The following is a 26,793-nucleotide window of genomic DNA, read 5'->3' on the forward strand; positions in this document are numbered from 1 at the left end:
GCCATTCGGTCCGCGCCTATTGGTTCAGGAAAATGGAGTCAGATGACGAAAGTTTCCGGGTTTGTCTGAGATAAACTGAGTATTTCCCTCTCGGAAACCAGAGGTTACTTTCGGACAAGCGATCGCATGAGTGTAGTCTGAAATCTGCTCCTGCTTCTGACCTGTGCGTAGCGACTGAGGGTAAGGATGTATCATTTGGTAACCTTTTTATAATATTGCTATTGTTACACTTTAATGTTTTGCTATGTAAGCGATTCTAAAGGCAATTATGTACTCGCTAATCACCAGCCTGAATATCAAGCTAGCAACATTTGATATCAATGAGTGTGTGCTATTTTTGATATGCCTATAGCTAACCATACTAACACCTGGCAGAATTTAAACACTCATTTACGTTATTCCACAATCAGGGTTTAACTTGATTAATGTCATCAGAACAGTGGCCAGACCCGCTAAACATCTTTATTTACAACAGTTGGTTCGTTAGCTCAATATCTAACTTGGCTAACGTGAGACATCGTGGGGAACGAGATGTCTTTTTTGGATTTTCTGGATATAATCAAGTATGGTGGGATATGTGGTTAACCAATGACTACCGGCAACGTTAGTTTTTTTAGTTTGACTTTCACTGGGCTTCTATTGTAACACACAGGAAGCAGGTTAGAAATCAGGTCGAAAATCCGTAATGTGCAATAACGTTAGTGACGTGAACAATGATTCATGATTATGTGTCATTTGGCGTTGCCCCTCTTTTGTTAGTATCACACGTCAGGACTCTCTGTAGACGTCTGTAGATGTAAGCGAGGTACAGGAAATAGGTCCTGTCACAAGAATGGTGCCCTTGGGGTTGTTGACGGGAGAAATTGCCTTTCAGAACTGAAACATTAACGTCCTGATAAATGAAGTATAGAGCACGCAATCCATGTATACTCGGAACATTCCAGTACGACATTAGTTTATCGTAAATTATATAGCATAATATATTGACTTTCAGATCTCATTCATCATTTGTAAACTTGTTTAAGTGGATAATGTGTTTTACAGGGCCTGGGGAGAAAAATACAGAAACAGACAGAACTATGCCCCCAGTTAAATTTTTTTTTGAACGTAAATTACTTTTCTGCTGAAGGAAGGAGTACAAGCCACAAACCGCCGGAAGTAATCAATATAGTTGCTTCTCCCACATTTTGATTATCGGCAGTTTCCATGTGTTCCCTGTTGATTTAAAAAAAAAAAAAATAATAATAATAAAATAAGAACCAGGTGGTCAACTTGTATAGTGACTGTATAGCTATGGAACTGGGTAAGAAGTAGTGCATTGTTTGTCGTCGGTGGTAAATGACCTGTTGTTTTAGCCCTTGTGCTAACTTGCTTGATATCATAACATTTAGCGGATGTTTCCTTCTGCTCAATCCGCATGCATAATCATGTGTCTCAGTGCATCCCACATATCTCCTTCTACCATCTACATCCTGCTGTGTCAGCGCAAATGCATCTCAGTTGAGTTGATTACCAGACCTGTGAAGCCATGAATGAATAAAGCAGGCTTTACACATGGCTGATGAGCAGGGCTGCCTACGTATGTTTACAGAGCCAGTTCTAAAAGTGAAATGGTGAGCACTGGATGGGCTAGCAGCAGGCTAAGAGAATGAGGTGAGCCGTTCATTCTAATTTAAATAAAACTGCATCCGTTTCAGTTACTGCACGCTTCTTTTTTGCATAACTTTACATTGCCATGGACCAGGCAGTGAACAGGGATCTACATGAAATGCCCTCAATTTTCAGCATAAGGACGTTACTACTATGGGTTACTACGGGCCACTGCTGGTACATGTCCTGGCACTCCAGAAGGCTGCAAATGTCAGCGTGTGCCCCTGCTCTTTTGCACAGTTCTGGGGAGGATCTGGAAATTGGGCCACGTAAATAATGCCCGCTGATGTGAAACTAGCAGTGGCACAAAGGCCCTTCTCTAAAATGACACATGGCCACAGCGGCACTGATGAAGTGAAAAGTGAGCTTGTTGGCTCATCTGCCTTTTACTACTTTTCTGTTACATAACAGAAATTATTATGCTTTTATTTTTCACTGGCCAGATGGACGAGTAGGAAACAGGAGTTTTTTTCAAAATGGCCGCAGCCTTACTGACCCTGCTGGAAATTCCATCTTAAACCAGCCTGACTGGGTCCAGCTGGTTTAAGATGTGTTTTTGACACTTCTAGCTGGTCGACCAGATTTTCACCAGCCCATATAGTCAGCTAGTCTACCAGTTTTACCACCAGCCTACTCTACCAGCTTAACCAGCTTTGATCAGCTTTGTCCACCTGGAGACTAGTTTGACCAGCCACAGACCAGCTAGAAGTGTTGAAAACGCATCTTAAACCATCTTAGAATTCCAGCTGGTCTTAGCTGGTATTTTCAGCAGGGGAATTAACACAAAAAATAAAATATATGCATAATAATTTTCACAACCGATTTGATAGGTGTAATGTGTCAAACGTCAAACGTGTGAATCATTGTAATTGATTGGGTGAAGGACCATGGAAGAGAGTGAACTTAAAAACAGCCTAACGGTTGACGTGGTTTCCGTGGTGGCCCAGGGACATGTTCATGGCTCATTAAAAAAAAAAGAGGGCTGATGTCTTTAATGGAAGGTTAATGTCTGAACTCAACTGAAACCTTGCACAATAGACAATGATGCGGGAAGCATTGTGTTCAAAATAAACTGACACAGTATTTATTTTTACTGAACAATTTTAGTTAAAAACAAGTTAATGAGTGTCAATGAAAATAATAGTTTGCAAGAATTCCTTACCTATAGGAAGTAGTATGTTATTGGATGATGCCTATTTCTATCATTTTGTATTTTACTGCAGTTTATTTTCAGAAGTAAAATCAGTTGTGACTGTGAATTGGTTGATGCAAGACTAGGTGATAAAATATAAGAACAACTCTCTAGTTGCTTGCAGTTCAGTAGTTGCTATTTAATTGTCTGCTAATGGAGTCTGCAGCACACTCAAGCATGTGTGTTACTTCAGTTCAGGTTGTGGAACATTTACTAATTAAATGGGAGGGGGCTAGGGGGGTTTTATGTAAAAACCTGTGTGGCCAGAGGTGTTTTCATGCTGCCATTTACTTTGTTTCTGGGCTTTAACCATCTGTAATATGGTTCTTATTCATGCCTTAGTTCTAGCTTCTTTCTAAAAAATATAACCATTCATTTACATGATAATTTGCCAGAGCACAGGTACACCATGCATAAAATTTGTTTTGTACTATATGTATATACATGTTGTTTCTTCCAACTGGCCCTTTCTGTGTGGAGTTTGCATGTTCTCCCGTGTCCCTGTGAGTTTCCTCTGGGAATTCCGGTTTCCTTCTACAGTCCAAAGACATGCAGGTTAGGTAAATTGGAGAGTCTAAATTGCTCCTAGATGTATGCCCCTAGTGTGCGGTGTGTGTGCCCTGAAATGGACACATTCCTGCCTCTCATCCAATGCATGCTGGGATAGGCTCCAGCACCCCCCACAGCCCTGACCAGGCCTAAGTGGGTTAGATAACGGATGGATGGATTCTTTGTTAGAATCCAAACTATTGGTTTGTTCGGTTAAGTTTACACATATTGATTATAAATGGGCCTTCTGTGGCTTTTTGGTGATAGTGCACTTTTGTATTCTTGAGACTTAACACTGATGTCATCCACGTCTCTAAGTTGTTCTGTATATGTGATTATAATGTAATGTAATATACATGAACAAAGATTTTAATTTATTAAATTTCCCTGGCAATGAGCGCATATACTTTTGAGCAGTCCAAGCCATGTTTTGTATGTCTAGAACTCCTCCTCTCGTAGATGATTCAACCCCACTTTACTACCAGGCAGAGCTTCATTGGGGGAAACTGAAAAATGCAAAAGAATGGCAGCATAATGAAGGACGTGTGTTTGAATATTCAGGTGTAAGTTCAATTATGGGTATTTGCCCGTGGGTTATTGGCAGTGCCTAAATATAGCAGAGAAGACTGGGCTCCCACCTGTTACAGACAGCATCTTACCCCCGTATGGGCTGAGCCAAGAGCAAGGATATAATTGGCTGTCTCAGTCTCCCCATCACTCACAAGGAATTAGTCGGTGTGTCATTGGTCAGGTGAGGGTGGTGCGCTGTCAGGGACATTCATTTGGAGTCAGGTCGTCACTGGTTGCACTGGACCAGTGCCATCTGCTTTGTCATGGGGTCACTGAGATCGGTAGAATGCAGTGTACAGACAGAATTGTGGGGTTTAGGCCTATATTGAATGTGTCTCACTTGGTATCTATGGGAAGGCCATTTCTGTGTGTGACCCCAAGACTGAGGTGTAATAAATCAGCAGGTGCCTCTTGATGCTCTTACTTTGCCTCCTGTTCTTGTTTGATGCACCATCCATAGCTTCTCGGTTTATGGAATTAATATACAGCGTTAACTGAATCCAGCGTGGTTTCCTTCCTTGGCTTCTAAAGTTGAATATTTCTTTTGCAGTGGCATAAGAAGGCTGTGAAAAGTAATTGAATTTTTAGCTTTCTGGAATTTTTTCTCATTATTTGAGGGTTCTTATGTTCTCCATATGAAATTATACTGTGCGTTTCATGGGTAATTTCTAATATAGTTATGGCTAACCTGATATTTTTTTCTTCTTTACCTAACGCAGAATAAAGTCAAGCACTTTTTTATTGGTAAGTGAAATCTTTTGTTGTCATTCATTTGTAAGTGAAGATGTTACATTGTAGCAGCTGAGTTGTATTATATGAATTCTCTAATAATACTTCAGGATCACTTTGAACATTAACAAAATATATAGGTTCTCACAAACATCGAAAATTATTTAAGCTATGCTATGCTGAAAGTTTTTTGTGTTTTATATATGGGAATAGTATGAAAAAACTGAGAGGCTCTAGTGTAGTTCTTTAATGTGAAGGAGAGGGGGTAGCCGCATAGCTAGTTTTGTCTTTTTCTTGTTATTTGTTTGGGTTTTTTCTCAGCTCAGTGGATACATTTGATTTTGTTTGCTTTAGTTTTGGGTTTTCATTGGAAATGATTTCCTTTGGAGTGTTTTTGCTTCAGAGTTTGTGTTGCTTGGTGTCAGTCACAATGTTTTGTTTTATATTCAGATCACTAAGGTAACCTGTATCATGTACTTTCAAAATCATTGTTCATTGCACCACAGGCATGTGGTTTGTTTTGCTGTTATATTTGAACATATTGTGACTTGTGTTTCATTAGAAAATTAGAATCTGTTTTTGAAAAATATAATAGAATATAAACCTAATGTATTCACTGTTCATGGCTTCTTTAAAATAAATTACGTGTCTGTACCATAATGATCATTACACATAGCAATGGTATGTTAAAGTTTATCTAAATGATTTATTAAAGGTTATCAAAATGTAATTCATTACAGAGTGTAAGCAGATAATGCTCTATAGTACAGTAATGTTGGCTTTGAGTCACCAAAATAGGAAAGTATTAAGCAACATATGTGACGGGAACTGAGTTTTAAAACATGATTAATCTTCTTTCTTTAATAATTAATGAATAGATTTTTTTGTTTCCTTAACTTATGGAAAACGTGGTGCATCAAGAAACATCGAGTTTGGTGGAAATTGCAGTACAACTGATACATAAATGATCTTTCTGGATGAGGGACAGTTCCTCAGTGCAATAATCTATGTGCCGATATTTTGCATGTTGTAAGTGTTGCATCAACATAATGTGCGAATGGAAGCTCCTGTTACCCTGGAGGTTAAAGTACGATTTATGGTTGCCCAAGAGTGATACTTGGGCTGATGCCTTGAAGCCAAATTTGCAGTCATCTGGTGAAGCTGTTTGCAGTTGTTTTATCAAAATTGATGCTTAGGAAAAAACATTCCTCCACTCTCTCTGTTTATCTGCCGCAGTGGACTTGTGTGTCTTGCATATTGATCTGCTGTGGTATTTTAAATTGTCATGTTGATACAATCTTCTTTGATTGCTTCTTTTTATTTCCTTTGGTGGGCGTATTGATCACCAATATATAGGCTACTCTAGATCAAAGTCCCTATAGGGAAAAAGGGCAAATGTCAACATCACATCTTAGAACTAATTCTTAGAAAATAAATGGTTAATCATCAAGGATGACTCTAGGTCTAGACATCATATAGCCTAGATATCACCATTTCTCATACATCAGTAGTTTGTTCTGTATTATAATGGTCAACCAAAACCTAAAGCAGTTATTCAAGAGGTCACTCAAGGTTATGTGCTTTTTCATTCATTTTGATCCACAGTGACGTGTGTATATGGGGGTGTTCAAAGCTTTAGTGATGGTGCATTGTGTGCATCATCCAATGACGTACTGGTGGTTCCCACACCAAATTGAATTTAGTTCCAAAGCAAGATTTTTTTATGGCAATGTCAGGGTTTCATGAATGGGGCTTTTGCCACTGTTGCTTAATGAGGTTGTTCCAAGTGGTACTCTTGGGTAATGGGATTTTCTGGAACCGGGACCTTTCTGTTTTCCTGTGATCTTTTCTGACTAGAATAAAAATTGCTCTTAATTTGTTTCAGAAGTGAGTAAACAGCTACCAAGTCGTTCTTTAACATATATTGATAAATAATCTTACATCTGCTGTTGTATAAGTGGTATACAGTACATTGTAATTACTATAATTACCTGCTGTAACCTTTCACCTCCCTGTCTGAATGAGTAGTTCTCTTCAGTGCTTAACTATCATTGACCTAAAAGCTATGGCTGTACACTGATCTATACAGTCCACCTAGATACCCCGTATGAAATCTTTGAATGTTTTTGCTACTGCTAAATTCTGATAACGCTGATAACAGTTGTGCAATGCGCACAGCAGATGATGACTCACACTCATTTTGCAGAGGTGCAGATCATATATAGATTCGCCTTCTTTTACTGCTCAATTTTGTCAGTATAATTTCCATTCGATTTAAATCCTTGTCATGCTAGACCTTAGGTTGTATAGGTGGTCGATATTGTTGTGTCTCCTTTGCTACTCATGCACTTACATTTGGTAAATTCCAATAAAATGTTTCTGCATTTTTGGCCTAATGCAAAACCTTCAAAAGGATGTGTCGAGTGATCTCTATAGGCTAAATGGGGAGATTGGTTTAGTTTAAAAACTGCCCTCTGATTTTGTGTCTTGTCAGCAGTGGGGAAAGTTTGATAAGGCTGGTTAGATTCATCAGTCTGCCTGGGCTTGATGCCCTTTATTTACAAACATTGCATTATCCATTGGATAAAAGCCATTTATTGATCTGAAAAGGTATGTGTAAGTACCATTGCTCAACATGAGATTAATTAATAACAATGACTTGGTTCACTTTCAGATCAGACTTGTAGTTGCTCTAGTTCTGACAGATGACAGAACGAATGGTGTGTGGATTTGTGTTTCGCACAAGGGTATTTCCAAGTTATATTGAGCGGCGTGCCTTCAGGTCATAATTTTGGCCATTGAGCGGGGTGGGATTGGCCATGTGACTGGCCTCGGGTCCTCTGCATGCCGTTGGCTACTTTGGTGCCGCACTGTACTGGCCCTGTGTCATTGTACTGCGCTTCGTCATTTGTGGTTTGCTTTAAGCATGTGACATAGCCTATGTCATCACAACGCAGGCATCAAATCATAGCTGAGTGTTTTTTTTGGGAATCAGTGGGGTGAACCTAACATGGCATGGCACACATGGGAGCCAGCCAGCCCTTTTGACATAATTTCCGCAGTATTGTTTAATTCCTTGCTTTCCTCCAAGCCAGGAATGTTTGCAGGGAAAGAGACCAAAAGAGACTTTTGCCTTGAGAATATTGCGGCTAGTTTTCTTTTTACGTGCTTTCCCTTCGCACATGTTATTGAAACCAAACAGTGAATGTTTTGTAAAACGTAATGGTTTTTAATAAGCCGGAATGCACTACACATCATGTGCAGCACTCAATTCATTACAAGGCTGGTGACGTCTACAAAGCTCTGCTTTGTGGTGTTTTATTCAGTGTGACGGCATCAGTTTTTGTAGAGAAGGCTCTTTCTCTTGGCAGTCCTGCAAGGTGGCACATAATGGTCCATAGCAATGCTCTGCAAAGGAGGATTAAAGTTGGCAAAGAACTCCTTGCTTCATTGCTCAACAGCGACGCCTCTGGTCAGTCAGGTACCTGTCATCTGCCAGCGTCAGCTGCGCAGTCAGTGCGTGAACTGCACAGTTCACACTTCAAAGAACATGCCAGTCTGCTGTCAGCTCCATTCTTCATTTTTCCAGCCGCAGTGTTTTAGTACCGTGCAAGGTGTGCCATTTTGTCTACCAACCTGTCAGACAAGTTGAGAGTGACACACCCTTTTTTGCTTTTGGCTGATGTTCCTCTGGTCTGATTTCAATGGGGAATATTTTACAATTAAAATGACTAACATTTCTGCATCATTAAAAAAACGCTTGGGGATTCTCCCTGTAAGGCTTGCAGTTATGTGATTAGCATAGTCATAGAAAAATATGAGAGGGATAGGAAGAGAGATGAGTGAGTTCTGAGATGAGTCTGGAACAATTCATTACTGAAGTATTGCCGGAGTCCATCTGCCCACATTTATCAACTAGTATGGTTTTAATTCATTATTTAATTCATTTGTTTCATTGTCTGTGAAATGTAATGCTGCTTTGATAGCAACATTTCATTGTTAGTCAGGTTAAGATGTGCATTAGGAATGGATATTGATCTACATTTATCAATGTCAGTATATAGCTGCCATTGTCTTGAAGAAGAGGCATCCATTTAGAAAATGCAGTCCTTAGAATTGTAATGGATATACCTGCTGCATTTGTCACTCCAATAGGATTTGTAAATATTTGCCACTTCCAGTCAAAGACTGTTTGGTTCAAGTTTACTTGTTACATGTTTTCAGAGAATGTTTGTTGAGTTGTTGTTTGTATATGTGTTTGAATGTTTGTTCAGTTGTGTTCATGTGTTTTCCTCAGGAAACAGTGTTATGTCATCACTATTCTGTTGTATGGGAACCCATATCATTAGCTTAAAGATTGTGGTGCCGTAAGGTTTTCATATATGGCACTCTTAAGTCCATCTTACGAACTACTTCTTACATCACACTTACAAAAATGATTAAAAAATGCAATGCTGTCTTGGCTTGAAATAGTATCGAAATATTTTCAAAATGCAGAGGTGCTCCTTGTGAGGTGGGGTTCTTATCCCTATGGAAGAAAATATTGAAAACTCCAAGGCACTCAATCTCCTGTGCAAAAAGATGAAAAAGCCTTTATTAATTGGCTTTCATGAATGAACAGTTGTTTTAATTGGCTCAGGATTGGATGAATCTGCTTCATTCATCAGACCTGTATCGAATCCTGAACATGACCTCATGAAGAGATTAGCTTAACAGCTATACCTGTAGTGTAGTCAAATAGGATTAGACATACAAGTTGTTTGCTCATTATTCCTGTAGGCTCTTCATTGAAGTAGGCTAAATACATTAATTGAAGTAGGCTAACACAAGCATTATCTGCTGAAAGAAACTTAAATGAATTATTTGCACGATCAGCATAAACACTGATAGGCAGTAAATCTGTGGGTGAACATAGCCCACTAAATCATGTATTATCAGAGAAGAGCTAAAAGTTTAACATTAGATTTCTCATTTAGAGTGGAGCACAGGACACAGGACCTGTGCCTGAATCTAGTCTGGAAGGGCTGAGGGCTGGCTTAGACCATGAGATGTGCCATCCATATTAATTTAAGATCAATGCATCCTTTCTGATTGGCATCCTGGGTTCATACACATATTGAATACCTGCTTCAATCGCAGATTCTCATGTTTCGAACGTTCAAATGTTGCCCATGGGTGAATTCAACATTACATATAGCCTACATGAAAAGCAAGCATGCATCCAGAAGACCATGTTACTGTGGAAGCAAATTTATGGTCAACTTTCTGAATGGCCTGCTTTTCTATTCAAAAGACATGCAAAATAAATTGGTCTCTCACAAATGCAACGTTACGACCTTATTTCCCAGCAGGCCAGTGATGGAGCTCAAGGGAAGAGGAAATTAGTGGCTGTCTGTAGTTCCTCTGATAATAGTAGGCTATTGTTTTTGATGTTATTATACAGTATGTGAAGTCTGTATTGACCATCATTCTGTGATTATGGGTTGAAGGACCAGCGCATGTTTAAATGTACTACATTTTTCAGTTTACTTATACAATACAAATCCAAGGATGGAATGTAATTATATCAGCCACTGGTAGTTTGAATTTAATCCAGTTTGGATATTGGCCTTCCAACACATAACCATGCACATTTCAGTGCAATCTATGTGTGTTTAAATTTCTTGCGGTGTCAAACATTTACGATTTGTTTTACTTGGTAACTCTGTATCAGATTGGGTTCAGCCTTATGTTGCTTCTCTGAGATGAGCTGTCTTCCTGAAGCTGAGTGTGTATTGAAGCTGTTGTAAGTTCTCTGTTTGTATTGTGTGGGTTTAGTTTCTAAACATATCGGCCTACACTTCTGCTGAACATTTTTGATCTTCCCTCTAGCATTTATCGGTGTTTGCATTCAGTCTTGTGCTGTTGAGTATGATACAGAAGAGCTTCACAGTCAAAGCTTAAAATTCAGCTTTCAGGCATCTTTAATCTTCAATTTGGTATCTTTTTTTTCTTCAAGTTGTGAGCTGTGGGCAGGGATGGGAGGACTGATGTATTTACACTTCCTCTTTGTGTGGTTTTGTTTGAACATTTGAGTGTTTACCGTACATTTTCAGCACGACAAAGCACTTTTATTTGCACTTTACACTAATTAAAGCATTACGGAATAACCACATTTCCAAATTGGACTGCAAGTTCGAGCCGCACTGCATGGTGGTTCAGTGGATAGCATTAACAGGGCATTGCTGCAAAAGAGCATTCATGCTCAGTCACCTACCCTGTTTAAATAAAAGGTTAATATAATTAAAGGAAGATGGCAGGTGCTAGTATTGTTGTGGCCCACCCTGGTTAAAGGGCACTAGGGAAAAGTTCTCAGCAATGTCAGCCAAAAGGATCATGTGATCGTACATGCTGCCAGTTGGCTGCCAGTGCAACTCAGGCAGTCGCCTTGACTTTGGGCTTCTGCTTTAAGAATGCGGATGTAGCCAACAGTTTAATGAGAGGCAGAAGTGAGCCCTTGTGGTTCAGTCTGAAAGCTTACAGAAATTATGAAATTATGTTACGATGTGTAATAAGATAAGCCTTTGTCTTACTTTTGGGGTTTTATACAGATTGTATTCCATTGCTTGTCATAGGTTTAAAGGTTACCTAAATGCAGTTCTCCCAATTTTGCGAGACAATTTTAATCATAAACCAAGCACAAGACTGCAGGCTTCTACCTCAGGCCTGTTTGAGCAGAGGGGACTGGGGGTGTGGCCAATTATGAGATGCACCCCTGGGTGATGCCACAGCCAATTTTAGACCACCCTGCTGGGCTGCTGGCCATGATTGGTGCTGACATAGTCCCAATTCAGTATCAGACCGTAGCACGTATCCACACACTGAAACATTGTCTGAACAAGGTGTTCCACCCAACAGCAAAAGAATGTAATTTGCTTTATAAGGGTCATTAACTTGGTGTACTTTTAGCACATCCAAATGAACACTCTCCCCTAGGCCCATTTTCATATATGGGCTGTTTTCTACAGTTTAATTCCAAGCTTCTATTTAAAATGGTTGTTCGGTGATCATTTAAGCTAGCATTTTGCATTTTTGCTCTGGGGCGCATTGGTGGTTTTAGCTTCTTATTAATTAGGTTTGATTGAGTGATTAACAAAATACTCATCTGGGGTTCACACCACCTGTCTGGTGCTTCAACAGTCAAATTCACTTCTCTGTGCATTTGCAAATGACTATCCAAATGACTATCAAGCATAAACGTGTAATTTTCTAATGATGTCAGACTCAACTTATAATTCAGTCAATAAATCAAATAAAATCTAGTCAAGAGCTTATTTTCAGTGAAAACCAACAGACTTCTGGAATCCCCAAAAAACAGCATGGGGGAAAACTGATTTAGCTCTAGTGATCATTTTGTGTGCTATAAATCATACAGTTACTGTTGTATTCGTTATTAATGACAGTAATGATTGTCCTCTCTCTTTTCTCCCCCTCTCTCTTTCTGCTCCCTGAATATGCCAGACCCATCCATCTGCTGCTAGTGGACTTGGATCTACGCCGCTAATTCTTTAGGTGAACCAAGATTCCTACCATTAAGGATTCTTTGGTCTGTAATTTCCCCTCACCTCCCATTTGATCAACCTTGGGGTTTGGCCTCACTGCAATCCCCCAGACCACAGGAACTCAGCACTAAGCCCTTCACTCTGAGACAGACTCCTCCCCCTCTCTCAGGCTCAACCCCATCACTAACTCAATAAGCCCCTCCCCATACGATAACTCGGTCCTGTAAGTGAACCAAAATGAACCTCAAGGAAAACGCGTATACGCTCGCCTTCTTCCCCGTCCGCCTGCTGATCTGGCTGTACACGGTCATTACATTTGTCCCATGGTATATCCTCACCCATACCCACGAGAAGCTAGCCCTGGGAAAGAGGGTAAAAGCGAAGTCCACCACGGGCAGCCCCGAGGGGCCCTACCGATCTGTGGACCGATTCGACTCCCTGGCCACCATGGACTTTCCGGGAAAGGACACCATTGACAAGCTGTGTGACCACGCCGTGCAGCGCTTTGGGAAAGCCGACTGCCTTGGGACCAGGGAGGTCCTGAGCACAGAGAACGAGATCCAGCCCAGTGGGAAGGTGTTCAAGAAGGTATGCAGGCCCCATTTACTGGCATACAAACACAATCGCATGCACGCGTTCGCACAGGCACACGCACAGTTAGACACAGGCGGAAAAGCACACGAGCACACCGACTGGATCCTTGCTTGTTGAGTTTTGAATACTTTGACAGCCTGCCTTTCTCATTATGCAGGGTTCAGGACTACTGTAAACACTATGCATCCGTCTTTAACCAGGGATCAAGGCCAGCACATTCTGCATCCTTGTTTGCACAGAGATGGAGTGAATGCTGTATACACAACCGAGCAGTTGCATTTACATCTAGACATTTAGCAGACTTACACAGACAATGCATTTAGACATCTGGATATTTACTGAAGCAATTCAGATTACATACCTTGCTCAAGGGTACAATGGCATTGCTTCACCTGAGAATTGGAAAAAATGTGCAACGAGCCTAGTTGCGTAACCATTGTGGTGCAATACCAGACCCCATAATTACATGACCAGGCCTCATAATTGGTCTGGCACGTCATTCACAAATAGTTGTTTCAATCATGTGACCTGTAAGAGTGACTGGCAAAATGCATGTGACTCATGTGTTCTTTTTTTCCCTTATAGCTGATCCTGGGTGAGTACAAGTGGCTGTCGTACCAGGATGTGGACGTGGCGGTGAGTCAGTTTGGCAGTGGGCTGACAGCCCTGGGCCAGCAGCCAAGGAGCACCATCGCCATCTTCTGCGAGACGCGGGCGGAGTGGATGATCAGCGCCCAGGCCTGCTTCAGACGCAACTTCCCACGTGAGTGAGCCCCGTCTCCCCCCCCCTTATCGTTAGCAAGACCCCTCCAATCCTATTTTGGGTCGTGGAAGTCCGTGTTAAATTTGTGGGTCTGTTTTGCAGTGGTAACGTTTTATGCGACCCTGGGGGAGGAAGCCATTGCGTATGGGCTGAACGAAACTGGGGTCACCCACTTGATCACCAGTGTGGAGCTCATGGAGACCAAACTGAAGGTTAGTTCACCTGGAGTCCTGGTAAACCTAGTTTGCTTGGTCACTTCAATGTTTTTCTTGTTTTAACCTGTTGTTCTGTCTGGCAACAACAAGAAGACCAGGCAGGACTTTCCACAGTCATTTATCACCAACATCTGTCTTTTTGGATAAGATTGGACATCCTTAGTTTAGAAAGCTGCACTTGTCTTCAATTGGCCCTTCTCAGTTTTATAATTGGTAATGTTCCTTTGACTAGATAGATAGTTAGTTTATTGTCATTCCTTCTCCTTACAGGTTATGCAAAGAGTAGAATGAAATATAGTGCCCCCGGGGCCATAGTGCAATACTTAAAAACAGAAAATTAAACAAGCAATAAAAACAGAACGTACAATACTAAAAGCAGCAACCTAAAAAATTCACTTAAGATGAAGTGTAAAAACAGCAGAGTGTCTGACTGTTAAAGTGCTGAAGTGCTTATGTAAGTCTAAAAAAAACCTTCAGGTAGGACAGTTCAGGAGACCAACAGCCTGTGGAAAAAAGCTGTTTTTGAACCTGGTGGTTCTGGTCTTGATACTCCTCAGCCTTCTTCCAGAAGGCAGCAGGTCAAACAGTCCTTGAAAGGGGTGTGAGGAGTCCTTCATGATGCTGCAGGCTTTTCTTTTACACCTTTCTGTGTAAATGTCCTTGATGGTGGGAAAACTGGTTCCGGTGATGTACTGGGCTGATTTCACCACCCGCTGCAGGGCCTTCCTGTCTGCAGCTGAACAGTTCCCATGCCAAACAGTAATGCAGCAAGTCAGTATGGACTCTATGGTACACCTGTAGAACCTGGAGAGAATAGATGTGCACAGCCCAGCTCTCTTTATCCTTCTTAGGAAGTACAGGCGTTGTTGTGCCTTCTTCACTAAGGAGGAGGTGTGCTAGCTCCAAGAGAGATTGATGTGAGAGATTGATGTGCACCCCCAAGAACTTAAAACGGTGTACTGTCTCCACAGTTGTACCATCGACCTGTAGGGGAGAGTGAGTTGCTCCGGCCCTCCTGAAATCGACAATCATCTCCTTTGTCTTGTCGACATTTAGAGAGAGATTGTTGACTAGTTACCCCAGATAACTGCAGTTTGGGTGTCTACAGAGACACCGTGAAGACTGAAGTACAGGTTAATTGTTTCTTAGGGTACATGTTCATGAAAAACGGTCCCAGACATGACAACCAGACCCTCCCAAAATGTTGCACAGACCAAGGTCATGCATTTACCGGTATGGCGGCACTGTTTCTCCCTCTCTGCACAGAGTGTGCTTCCTGAGATCCACAACCTGAAACATATCATCTGCGTGGACACCAAGGGCCTGAATAAGACTGGGTACCCTGAAGGCCTACAAATCCACAGCATGGAGGCTGTGAAAGAGCTGGGAGCCAAGCCCGAGAACAGTGAGTGCTTGACCAAGAGTGACTGGAGGGGCTTGACCACTGAATGATCTCAGAACTGAAAATAATGACCATTAACTTGCAGGGAAGCCATACACTATCATACAGCTGGCAAGTACAGTGAGAAGCACTCTTTGAATAGGTTGTTTCAGATCTACTCACAGTTGATATTGAGTAGAACAGCTAATGAACCTCAGGTTTCCGTAGAACTGAGCTGCTTGCCTGATGCTGAAATGGTTTCCCTGGAGTTGAGCTGGTCTGTATAAGGCAGGCTTGATGGGGGCTCTGGGTTTACCTCTCTCGTTCTCTCTCTGCCCTGAAGTGAGCGTGAAGATAGAGCGTCCCCAACCCTCAGACCTGGCGGTCATCATGTACACCAGTGGCTCCACCGGCCGCCCAAAGGGCGTCATGATTCTCCACAACAACCTGATCGCTGGAATGACGGGCCAGTGTGAGAGGATCCCAGGGCTGGGGTGAGCCCTGCAAATTCATTCATTCATTCATTCATGTTGCATGGCTATTCTAATGAAGGACGATCATTTTCAAAACTCATTTTACTTACCGATCCATAAATAACGAAACTTCTCACGCTCGCACACACACACAAAATGGGGAATCCATTTTAATGATGTCACCTTCTTTTTACAGTCCACAGGACACCTACATTGGCTACCTGCCACTGGCTCATGTGTTGGAGATGACCGCAGAGATCTCCTGTGTGACGTATGGCTGCAGGATTGGGTACTCCTCACCCCAGACACTCTCCGACCAGGTTACTGGCACCGCATCCGTCCCGATGAACACACCGCTAATTCTCAACGAAAGATAATTAAGTGCTCATCATCTGTATTCTGCTTTTTATTTGCTCAACCCCTGCCCTAAACTACCTACTCCTTTTGAGAAAATCTCATATTAGCCCACCTAAGTGATTAGAAGCCAGGCCCTAAATGTGATTACTGATCAGATTGCTATCACTGTTGAGGTTGTTGGGCAGATGTGCTAAGACCACTGTTTCCTTGCAGTCGACAAAGATCAAGAAGGGCAGCAAGGGAGACTGTTCTGTACTGAGGCCTACTCTAATGGCAGCTGTTCCGGTAAGAAACTCCCTCTCCCTCCCTGCGCCTCCCCCTTTCTCCTGTAACGTGAGGGCCTTGTCCTTGATGCAGCTTACAGAGGCTTTCATAACTACTGTGGAGTCAGAAACAGGGAAATGTGTATTCCACACGGAAATGTTTGCCCTTTGGTTTGGGCATAAATATGAGGACAAGTTGTCTTTCTTACTGGAAATAGGATTGTCCTAAAACCAACTGGAATTGCCCCTCTATTGTACTCAGGCAGTGGACGATGTGAGCCAGTCTTTGTCACACTTAGCTATCCTGTTTGAATAGCATGATTGTTGTATTCATTTGGAATTTTTTACATTGTTTCATTTTGTTTGGGCATTATGTGCATGTTTAAGGATGCACACTGTTCAAATAGATAGCCTGATACATTTGAATAGCAAAGGCTTTAGTTACAAATGTAAAACTACAGTACATTGCTACCGCAAGGGAACTAGTGATTTTTAATCCCAGAAAACAGCAGATAAGTGTTTGGTCCACCTTTTGGTTTACTTTCAGCTCCAAATTGAGTTAAAGGGGAAACATGTTCCTTTTCAGCACATGTTAGCAATGGCCACTAACCACTAACTTACTGCAAATGATTAGCAGTATCTCATCAGTTCTTTTTACCAGTTCCAGGTGCCATGTTTTATCCAGTAAGAGCGATGCGAGACATCTGTTGCCCCACATTCAGCTCCAGGTTCCTCTCCAGTTGGATGTAACATCAGCCAGTGCCCGTTTCTGATAACCTGGACTGTCCTGTCTTTTAGGAAATAATGGACCGCATCTACAAGAATGTGATGAGCAAGGTGCAGGAGATGGGTTATGTGCAGAGGACCCTCTTCAAACTGGCCTATAACTATAAGCTGGAGCAGGTCAAAAGGGGCTATGACGCACCTCTCTGTAACATGTAAGAACACATTCCTACATTAATTCAGTGTGCATGCAAGCATACGCTCTTGGAATGTAGATATCTGAGAGCGAGGTGATGTGTGTGTATATTTGTGCCAACAGGAAGGTGAGGTGCATTTTGAGAGGGAATGCATATATATAGTGTATATATAGAGTTTGTATATATTGTCGTAATTCAGCGAAAGAACAGAATGTAACTCGGCCTTTTTGAAGTTCATTCTTCTCATTTTTGAGTGAGTATCTGCTGCTTCTTCATTGACACGTATACACCTACTCAGCTAGCACTACTGAAGTCTCCATACCTGCCTGTTCTTTATGTACCATTCCCCAAAGTGAGAGGCAGTGTGTCTGGATAGTGGGAGGTGATGCGTCTGGATAGTGAGTCAGTGAGAGGTGCTATGTCCGTGCGCGCGCGTGTGTGTGTGTACACGTGTGTGTGTGTGTGTAGCAGGAGGAGAGGAGAGCATGTATGGTAAGGCCCCACATTAAGAGTGCACTGCTGTGTGTCCCCAGGCTCCTCTTTAAGAAAGTGAGGGCGCTGCTGGGGGGGAACGTGCGGATGATGCTTTCGGGGGGAGCGCCCCTGTCCTCCGCCACCCAGCGCTTCATGAACGTCTGCTTCTGCTGCCCCGTGGGCCAGGGCTACGGCCTGACCGAGACCTGCGGCGCCGGCACCATCACTGCAGGTGAGGAGGCAGCCATGCCACCACTCCTATCTGCACCCTGTCTGGAATCTGTAGTGGCGGCACTTGTAGTATAATGGGTAAGGAGTTGGTCTTGTAACCTAAAGGTCGCAGGTTTGATTCCCAGGTAGGACATTGCCGTTGTACTCTGAGCAAGGTACTTAACCTGCATTGCTTCAGTATAACTCCAGCTGTATAATTGGATACAATGTAAATACTATGTAAAAAGTTGTGCTCTAGATAAGAGTGTATGCCTGTATGCCTCTGGATAATAGTGTATGTCTGTACTATAATGTAATGGAGTCTGGATACAGTGACACGCTAGTGCATTCTTAGCACTGCGGGCTGTTGCCTAGCTGCAAAGTGAGGATGTGTTGAGGCAATATTAGGGTTTGGCTGTGTGTACCTTTGTTTGGTGTCTTCATTGGATAACCTTCTATGGGCATATTCTTATTGCACTGTCCTATTGAAGGAGGCATGGACCTGGCTGCAATGTTTTGCTGTCAGATTTTTTGCTTCCGTTATCAGTGATGTTTGCACAAAAAAAACATTGCAAAGTAGGCTTGGTATGTTATCAGTTGATGTTTCGAAAGATTACCGTGCTTGCGTTGAAAGAACTTCCTCTCCCTGGTTTGTCTTGGCATGCATTTTCAAGAAACAACCTGACACACACCATGTCACTAAAAACACACAAGACAGTGAGATAGACAATAAGTTACCTTTCATTTATGTATAGCAGAACAACGTCACATTTAAAATCAAACAATGATGGAATAATGGGAAAAGATTAAGCTGCAACTGACCACTCAACAGAAATATAATCCTAGAACAAGCAACCAACAATAAAAGGTTTCAGGTCATTTTAATTTGTTTTGATTTTATTTGTTAGCGTTTGTCTAGATGTAATGTGCTTTGGGTTAATATTGTCTGGATTTAGTTTCAGTGTGACAGATCTGTTTTCAATGTGCTAATGCCTTGCATGTGGATGTTAAAGGAACCCTGTGGCTCGTGTTTTAGTGGTATTCTGTGGGTGCGGCTTCATTGCTCGGTCTTGTTGGAGGAGGAATGGAGTTTGCAAAATCTTGCCGTCTGATATTGCTTCGGTTATCATTGGTCTGCTGGTATGTTGTCTGGCGTTGTTGTGAAAGGTGGTGTGCTTGGATTGAAAGTAGTCCGCCTCCTTGATTTGTCTTGGCATGTAGTCTTTGTCTGCGTGTGTACTACTGCAGGTATGCGTTCAGGAAGGAAGTCTGTTATTACTGTGGCTCTGGATGAACCAGCATTCCAAAGGGCGGTTTGGGCCTCGGGTCTAGAAATGTGATTTCCATTGATTCTGCTATAGCCTGCACAGCGACTCATTAATTCCCATGGCAACAATGCATTTAGAAACCACAACACTTCTCATAATAATAATAATGGTAATAACAACCAATGATAATCGGTCCATTTTATTTGCGAAGCACTTTCAGCACCCCGTGGGGCTCAACAATTCACCTTTATTGAGAACATAAAATCAAATATGGAAAAATAATAAAGTCATGGCTACGTGTTCATTAAAAGACATCATTTACAGAAGGTAATTTAATTAGAAAAATAAACAAAATGAAAACAATCCTATACAGCTTTAAATTGTTCCAAATTTCACAAATTCCCCAAAGATTTTCATTGATTACAGACATACGCCCACAATCTATACAGAACCACCACATTGCTGTGAAACGGCGAATCAATAACCGCATTGGTAATTGAGTCTGGATGAGCTAATTTGATTCATCAGCTTCTCTAGGCAAAGGGAAAAAACAGTGGATCTTATTTTTTTGCTAAGAGAGATCCTTTGTTGAAAGGGGGGAGGGGGGGGATCTGGTTTAAATGTTTGTAACTGACCTGAGGTGTAATTCTTCATAGCATTTCCTGTTTAAAGTGTTAACAATTAAGTCAACTGTTAATGCTTTTCCAAGGCTGTAGTCCATAGTTGTGTAAGCAGTGTATGAAATCCTCTGCTCAGGCAGTTCAGAGATACTCTGAACACGTTCACGCTTGCTGTGTTTTTTTTTTGTACCCCTTGTTAAATAAATACATGAGACATTATTTAGGAATTTTATTAGTCTTTCCCAATAACAGCATTTATTTCAATGCCTAATGCTTGCACTTCTCTCATTAAGAGATCTGACTTTTTTTTTTAAATCACCTTTACTGAATCAAGTCTGTCAGTTCAGAGTAATTTATCATTTTTGAGAAACGACCTGACATTGAACATGTAATTACAAGCAGACAGGACAATGAGACAGGCAGTAAGTTACCTTTCATTGCTGTAAGGCAGAACAACGTCGCATTTAAAATCAAACAATGATGGAATAATGGGAAAAGATTAAGCTGCAACTGACAGTACAACAAAAATATAAACCACTAAGCAATAGACAATGAAAGTTTTCAGGTCATTTTCATTGGGGCTTTATTCTTGTATAGTTGTAATTTGCTTTGGGTTAGTGTTGTTTGGATTCCTTGATGCTCCTGTGAATTGTGCGACGAGTCTGTGTTCAATGTGCTGATGTGTTGAGTGTTAAAGAAACCCTGTGTCTTGTGTTCAGTGGCAGACCACAGCACTGGGCGAGTTGGAGCTCCCCTCATCTGCTGCGAGGTCAAACTGAGAGACTGGGCCGAGGGTAGGTGAACCCCATCATCTCACCTGTACCTCCACGGTGACACAGTCACCCGTAGTGTACCTCCACTGTGATAATCTCACCTCTAGCTCCACTATGATAGTAACTCCTCTATCTCTACTGTGATAGTCACACATCTATCTCCACGGTGACACAGTCACCTGTACTGTACCTCCGCTGTGATAATCTCACCTGTACCTCCACAGTCAAATTCATCTTCATTTTTACACAGTGTTTTCAATTCCAAAATATTACATAACTTTTTAGGCTTGATGTCCTGAAAACATTCAGACACGTTCCAGTGGCACCCTTGTTTCTGGGCAGCTCAGTAAAAGCAGGATCACACTGGTCCTTTTGGCTGTTCTCAGGAGGCTACACCAAACACGACAAGCCCCACCCCCGAGGGGAGATCCTGATTGGAGGGCCCAACGTCACCATGGGTTACTACAGAAGCAAGCGCAGCAAGGACGGGGAATTCTTCACGGACGAGGCGGGCCAGCGCTGGTTCTGCACGGGTGACGTGGGCGAGGTCCACCCAGACGGCTGCCTGCAGATAGTGGGTGAGTGCCCAGGGCTGGGTGGGGGTCGGAGAGCAGTGTGAGGGCAACAGGGTTTGTGACTGGTAGAGATGGCAGTGCCACCCTTAGTATCCACATAACCCCCATGGCCTTTCTGCTGTTTTTCCCTTATTGCTACCGATGTATTTATTGTTTATAAATTAAATTCAATACAGAACTACATTGCGGTGAATGATTGCCAAGTATAAGGGTCAGCAGTGTGTCCAGTGTCTGTGGTAAAACTTTGCATGTCTGTGGCATTTATTCAAAAACTGTCAGCAGTCCTGTAAATTTTGAAAGTGGAGAATGATGGGTCACGGGTCAGGTGGTCACAGACGTCACACACTGGTTACTGTGAAGGAAAATGTAGAGTACAATGCACAGTGATCTGTTTTTTTTTTTCTTTGTTTTTTTTTACCCACACACCCCGTCCCGCCACAGACTGTACTGTCAGTTTGGGAGAGCACAGACAAGTATATCCTGTCTTGAAAGAAGCTTCCACTTTTCTCAACCACAGTTTGCAAGTCTCACGCAGATGTGAGTCAGAGGAAGACACTTAATGTGCAGCTCAACAGGCGGGCTTACAGGCAACCGATTGCCCAGCCAGGGCTGCTTAAACCCCTGAAACCCGCCCCCCAAAACCCGGAAACCCTCCCATCCTTGAGCGAAACTATAGCCAGTTGTACATCGGCCTGCTGGGTGGCTGGCCAAAGTTGGCACTGGCACGGTCCAAATATGATACCAGCGTGTGAAGCCAATACACTGAGTATAACAGTGTTTTAACAGGATGAGCCACCCAGCAGCTCTTTTGTCCATCAAATTGTACAGTAGGATTTAAGATCAGAAGATGGCACGTTTCTGCTGTGGTGTGTTGGCTGATGTCAGTTAGTCAAGGTGCATTCATTGCTCAAGGTGATTGGTTTCTTGTGTCTGGTTGCGATTGGCAGACCGCAAGAAGGATCTGGTGAAGCTGCAGGCCGGAGAGTACGTCTCACTGGGCAAAGTGGAGTCTGCTCTGAAGAACTGCTCCCTCATCGATAACATCTGTGCATACGCAAACAGGTACCCTATCTCTGACTGCACGAGGGAACTTCCTCCAGCACCAGCGGGACCAGCCTGCGCTCCACAGGGTACAGTCACGTATTTACGCCATTATGACTTCCCAATTCCCCCATCTCCAGTGACCAGAACTACGTGGTCAGCTTTGTGGTGCCCAACCAGAAGAGCCTGACCGCCCGGGCCAATCAGAAGGCCATCGAGGGGACCTGGGAGGAGATCTGCAACAATCCCATCATGGAGAAGGAGGTGCTGAAGGAGATCACAGAGGTCGCAAAATCAAGTAAGGCCAAGACCTCCCCTGATCCGCTACCGTAACTCTTTACCCAAGCTGTTCAGCAAGACGAGGATCTCCCTTGATCTGCTATCCTAGCGCTTTACCTATGTCTATATCCTCCAGCTCTCTTTAAACCACGGCCACTGTCAGAGCTGCGTAATTGGTTCAGTCAAGGCAGTGGTTAGTGGTGTCAGGTGATTAGGCGCATGGCTGGAGCCAGTGGCCTGCAGACGCTGTGGCCCTGCAGGACCAGGGCGAGGTAATGAGGCTCCACTTAGCAGATGCTTAACAGCAGAGCGGAGGAGTGAGAGCTGGGACTGTGTGTGCTCAGACAGTGTCTCAGGAGGTGTAGCCAATCAGCCAACAACTCCCCAGCCTCATTTCCCCTGGGCCAGGTATAGAAATAAAAGGTTTCTGGCGCAGTGAAAACAAAAACAACCATTATCACTTGGGGGGGTGGGGGGGAGCTTATGTGTTATTAGACTGTATTTTTAAAAAAGATGGGAGTTTGGGGTCACTTATTTTAATAAACATTTGTTATTAGTTTTAAAATGGTCCCTCTTGTCATAATGAGTGGCTGAGCCTAACTGGGATCCAAATTATATATTTTAAAGGCATTAAAAAGTTATTTTGCCATAACATTTATCACACGATTTTTTTTTAAAACTCCTCCAGTCAAACTCCAGCGGTTTGAGATCCCGGTCAAGGTCCGCTTGAGCCCAGAGCCGTGGACCCCTGAGACGGGCCTCGTCACGGACGCCTTCAAACTGAAGAGGAAGGAGCTGAAGAATCACTATCTCCACGACATCGAGAGGATGTACGGGGCCAAGTAGTTCTGCAGCCCTGGCCCAGGAATGTCTCTAGCTTTTTTTATATATACACGTACAGTCATGTGACTAAGAAATACACCCTCTTTCAATTCTATGCTTTTATATATTAAAAGCATGCTGTATTTTGACAACCCTGACTGAGTCCTAAGAGTAGATAAATGTAAACTCATGTGACAAATTACACGAGAGATTTTATTAAAATCACAGAATGGAGAGAGGGTGTGCTTTCTTTTTCACTGTAGGCAAAGCAAAATGTCTGTCCACTCCTCTGTCTGTCAGTCTTGGCAGCAGAGCGTGAGGAGTGCAGTCTGATATAGGAAGCACAACGCACTGTACGGATGGGAACGATGCCAGCTTTATATGAAAATCCTTAAAAGAGGCCTCCACGGTCGGTAAAAAACAGGCGACTTGTGCTTTCACAAGGGAGGGAGTCCACTGCCATTCATTTTAAACTTTTTGAATTTGTATTTTGTAGGTTTTTGGAATATGTGGATATTAGCTTCCTGTGCTTTGTAAAAATGTTTGTGTGTGCCTATGAAAAGGGAGGAAGGTATGTAGTTGCTGATGTTGGCCTAAAGTTGGCTGAAGGATATGGTAGAATACTAATGACTTGCCAGTGCAAGGTCTCGTTGAAACAGGGTTGCTGAATTTGAAAAGTATGTTTTGTAGCAAGGAACTTTGCTGCCACATAGTGGTGAGTGATATATTGGGATGATGACACTGTGCCTTCGCTGAGAAACAAAATGTCTATTTGCAGCATGCTTCAGTATTTAACCACTCGTTTAATATGAGTTAGGCAGTGCATTCCCAAAGGAGATGGACTCTTTTTGTCAAAATGGTCATGAGCATAACAGGTCCACTGAAGTTGTTACACATGAGAGTGGCTTTGGAATAATGTGCAATGCATACAATTTGTGCAGGGAGCTATGGGACCATTAAGATTTTTTTCCTGTGCATTTCAAACCTGTAATAGAGCTATAGTTTAGCTTAAATTCACCGGCAGTTTGGTTCTGACGTGACACCGTAGCACCAAGTGAAATGTGTCCATTTCTAGTTGACTCAGGTATTTGGTATTCATTTGTAGGTTAATATTTTTAGACGGTTGGTAGTAGACCTGCAAAACAGTGATATGGATGTATCAACAGACGTGTCAGAACAGCTGGTATAATAGCAACATCAAAAATCTTACAGTAAATTAACCTTTGCATTTGTGCTCTTGATATAGTCTGCTGCACTGTTTTTTGTCTTACTTATGCTTATAAATTATTTTGTACAGTAAAGTAGTATTTCCAAATATTTTTATTAGACCTATATTGCTGTGCTTCAATCCGGTGATCTATATGCAGTGTTTGTGTAACTTACTGTTCTTTTAAGAAGTAATTCAGCATTTCTGTCAAATTCCCAAATTTGGATCCAACTACTGCAAACGATGATGATTTTTGTCAATGTGTATGCGAAATTAATGTAGTAATATCTGTCACGATTCAAATGTAGAATTATCGGCGATCATTGGCTGGTAACCGCAATTACTTTTTGTCTCTGGCAATACCATTCGCTTTGTTCATGTCATAAAGAATTTCCAACTGCCTAAATTGAAATCAGTATAATCTTTCCAAAGCCAACACTCTGACACTGCTTGTGAATCACATGATTAGCCCTGCAAACTTGAGTGGGAAACTAAAGCGAAGGCTGCTTATTTTTTGTCTCCTAAATGCCCAAATGAAAATATGGCTTTTCATTTCTATATTTAGATGTCAATGACCCTCAATGAATACATTTAAATTGTTTTCTTTAGCTTTTGTGCACGAGAAGTGAAAGTGTGTAATGTTCCACGTGGTTCAAATGCTGAATTTTTATGTATAGAATGCTGGTTCGGGCAGAAGAGTGCAGTCCAATGTTTACACTTTTGTGATGTTTTGAAGAACGTTCATCTTTCTAGGAATTGTATTTTTTTTTCCTTACAGCTTTCAAAAGCCATGGCAACCCTAGAATGTTGAAAAGTTTAGAGTTGAGTTCATTTTCTACTGATAGATGTTTGAATTTTGTTAACGTTTTGTCAAAGACCAGTTGAAATCACTGTAATTTGTCTTGGAACATTTTTGGATGTTTCTTCTGCTGATGGTGAAATTTCAAGGAGCACTGTTGAGGGCCCTCTGTTTAGATTTGGGGAGAAGTGACTCAGTGCCACAACACCTACAGAATGTTGCCCGCAAAGTAGATAACTTGAGCCAGGTTTTTAAGCTTCCTATAAATCTATGGCTCTTCTTGGCCATAGATTTATAGGATTGGATTGAGTTACAGACATGGTAGCAGAGTAATCATTTTTGCTTTTAAATCTGACAAAGAACCTGAAAGATCAAATTTAGTCTTTTTCAGTTTTTCTATTGTTGAAATGAAGATGAAGTTGTCTTTCTAGCTGTTTTGAACATGTATGTGCAGGCACTGTAGGGCTAAGGATATTTATTATCAGATTTTTAAAAACTAAGGCTGAGTGACCCCTGTATCGCCCTGTATCAACCTGTTTAGAATATGCTTGGTACCCATAATACCCATAGTTGCGTCATCTTATTCAATGCCAAATTCACATTTTAATTGTTTGGCCAAGTGGGAATTTAAAGAAGCTCAGCTTTCTATCTAAAACATTTATCATAGTGACAACACAAGTTTACATCTGGGTACTGGAAGTAGCATGCACGTGAGGTTTATAGGCTCCATTTCGTACAATGAGGTATAGCATTACTGTTTGAACCATGTGTCTGATGTGAGATTGTGATCTTTGTAAAGATTACACCACCCCTAAAACAAACCACACAGATTTCTCTGCAATGTGTTGCACATATGTGAAAGCAAACCAAAATGGAGAGGCCTACAGATCAGTATAAAACTCTAAAACTACATTTTTTGAGTCTGTAGGAGTACACCTGATTTTCACTTAAAAATCTGATTATTAACAGGTTACAGGGTTGTGATAAAATTCAGTTCTGTATTAAATATTGTACATGAACAAACCTTTGGCTAAATGTGAACATTTTCTAGTTATCTATATTTCCAACAGAGGTTGTTTCCTACCCTTGGATCAGGTTCTGTAATCAGCAAGTTTGTTAGCACAGTTCTAGTTTCAAGACATTCCAGTACCGCTACCTTGAATAGTTCTAATGTAACGTATATGACTTCACTGCAGACTTGAGCACTTATTTGGTGAATTTGATTATGTAATTATCTATATGAAGAAGTTTCTTGTCAAAGTGGAATACATCTGCTTTTTTTGTCCTCAGGGTTCAAAAAAAACAAAAAAAAAACAAATTCCTCAGTGAATTAATTTCTGCATAGCAGGTCATATTTCCAAATGTCACCATGTGAAGTATATGTGCTTATTTTGTTTTGCCAGCGTTTAGAAATACATTGATATTTATTCAATTCTGTGGGGCTTGTATAATGTGTAAGTACAGGGTGGTTACAAACCATTCCTGCCGGTCAGGTGTAAATAAAGTGTTTTTGTAATTATGTTTTGAA

The 26,793-nt window shown here is 41.8% G+C and overlaps 1 protein-coding gene across 3 annotated transcripts; it reads left to right on the forward strand.

Annotated features, from left to right (window-relative positions):
* The first annotated feature begins 26 nt into the window (after positions 1–26).
* acsl4a (acyl-CoA synthetase long chain family member 4a) lies at positions 27–26,784 on the forward strand. 3 transcript variants are annotated; one of them, XM_035407621.1, is made up of 16 exons: positions 87–180; positions 4,681–4,705; positions 12,191–12,819; positions 13,411–13,588; positions 13,691–13,800; positions 15,070–15,208; positions 15,528–15,678; positions 15,854–15,977; positions 16,228–16,299; positions 17,076–17,215; positions 17,731–17,903; positions 20,489–20,563; positions 20,929–21,120; positions 22,065–22,179; positions 22,299–22,456; positions 23,126–26,784. In XM_035407621.1, the coding sequence occupies exons 3-16, from the start codon at positions 12,469–12,471 to the stop codon at positions 23,281–23,283; spliced, it is 2,136 nt and encodes a 711-aa protein (XP_035263512.1). In that variant the 5' UTR covers positions 87–180; positions 4,681–4,705; positions 12,191–12,468; the 3' UTR covers positions 23,284–26,784. The 3 variants fall into 3 exon arrangements, with proteins under 3 accessions (XP_035263511.1, XP_035263512.1, XP_035263513.1); XM_035407620.1 differs by lacking the exon at positions 4,681–4,705 and having other exon boundaries at positions 27–180; XM_035407622.1 differs by lacking the exons at positions 87–180; positions 4,681–4,705 and adding an exon at positions 1,634–1,653.
* The last annotated feature ends 9 nt before the right edge of the window (positions 26,785–26,793 follow it).

This window comes from Anguilla anguilla, chromosome 3 (assembly GCF_013347855.1).
Source record: "Anguilla anguilla isolate fAngAng1 chromosome 3, fAngAng1.pri, whole genome shotgun sequence".
Classification (NCBI taxonomy): domain Eukaryota; kingdom Metazoa; phylum Chordata; class Actinopteri; order Anguilliformes; family Anguillidae; genus Anguilla; species Anguilla anguilla.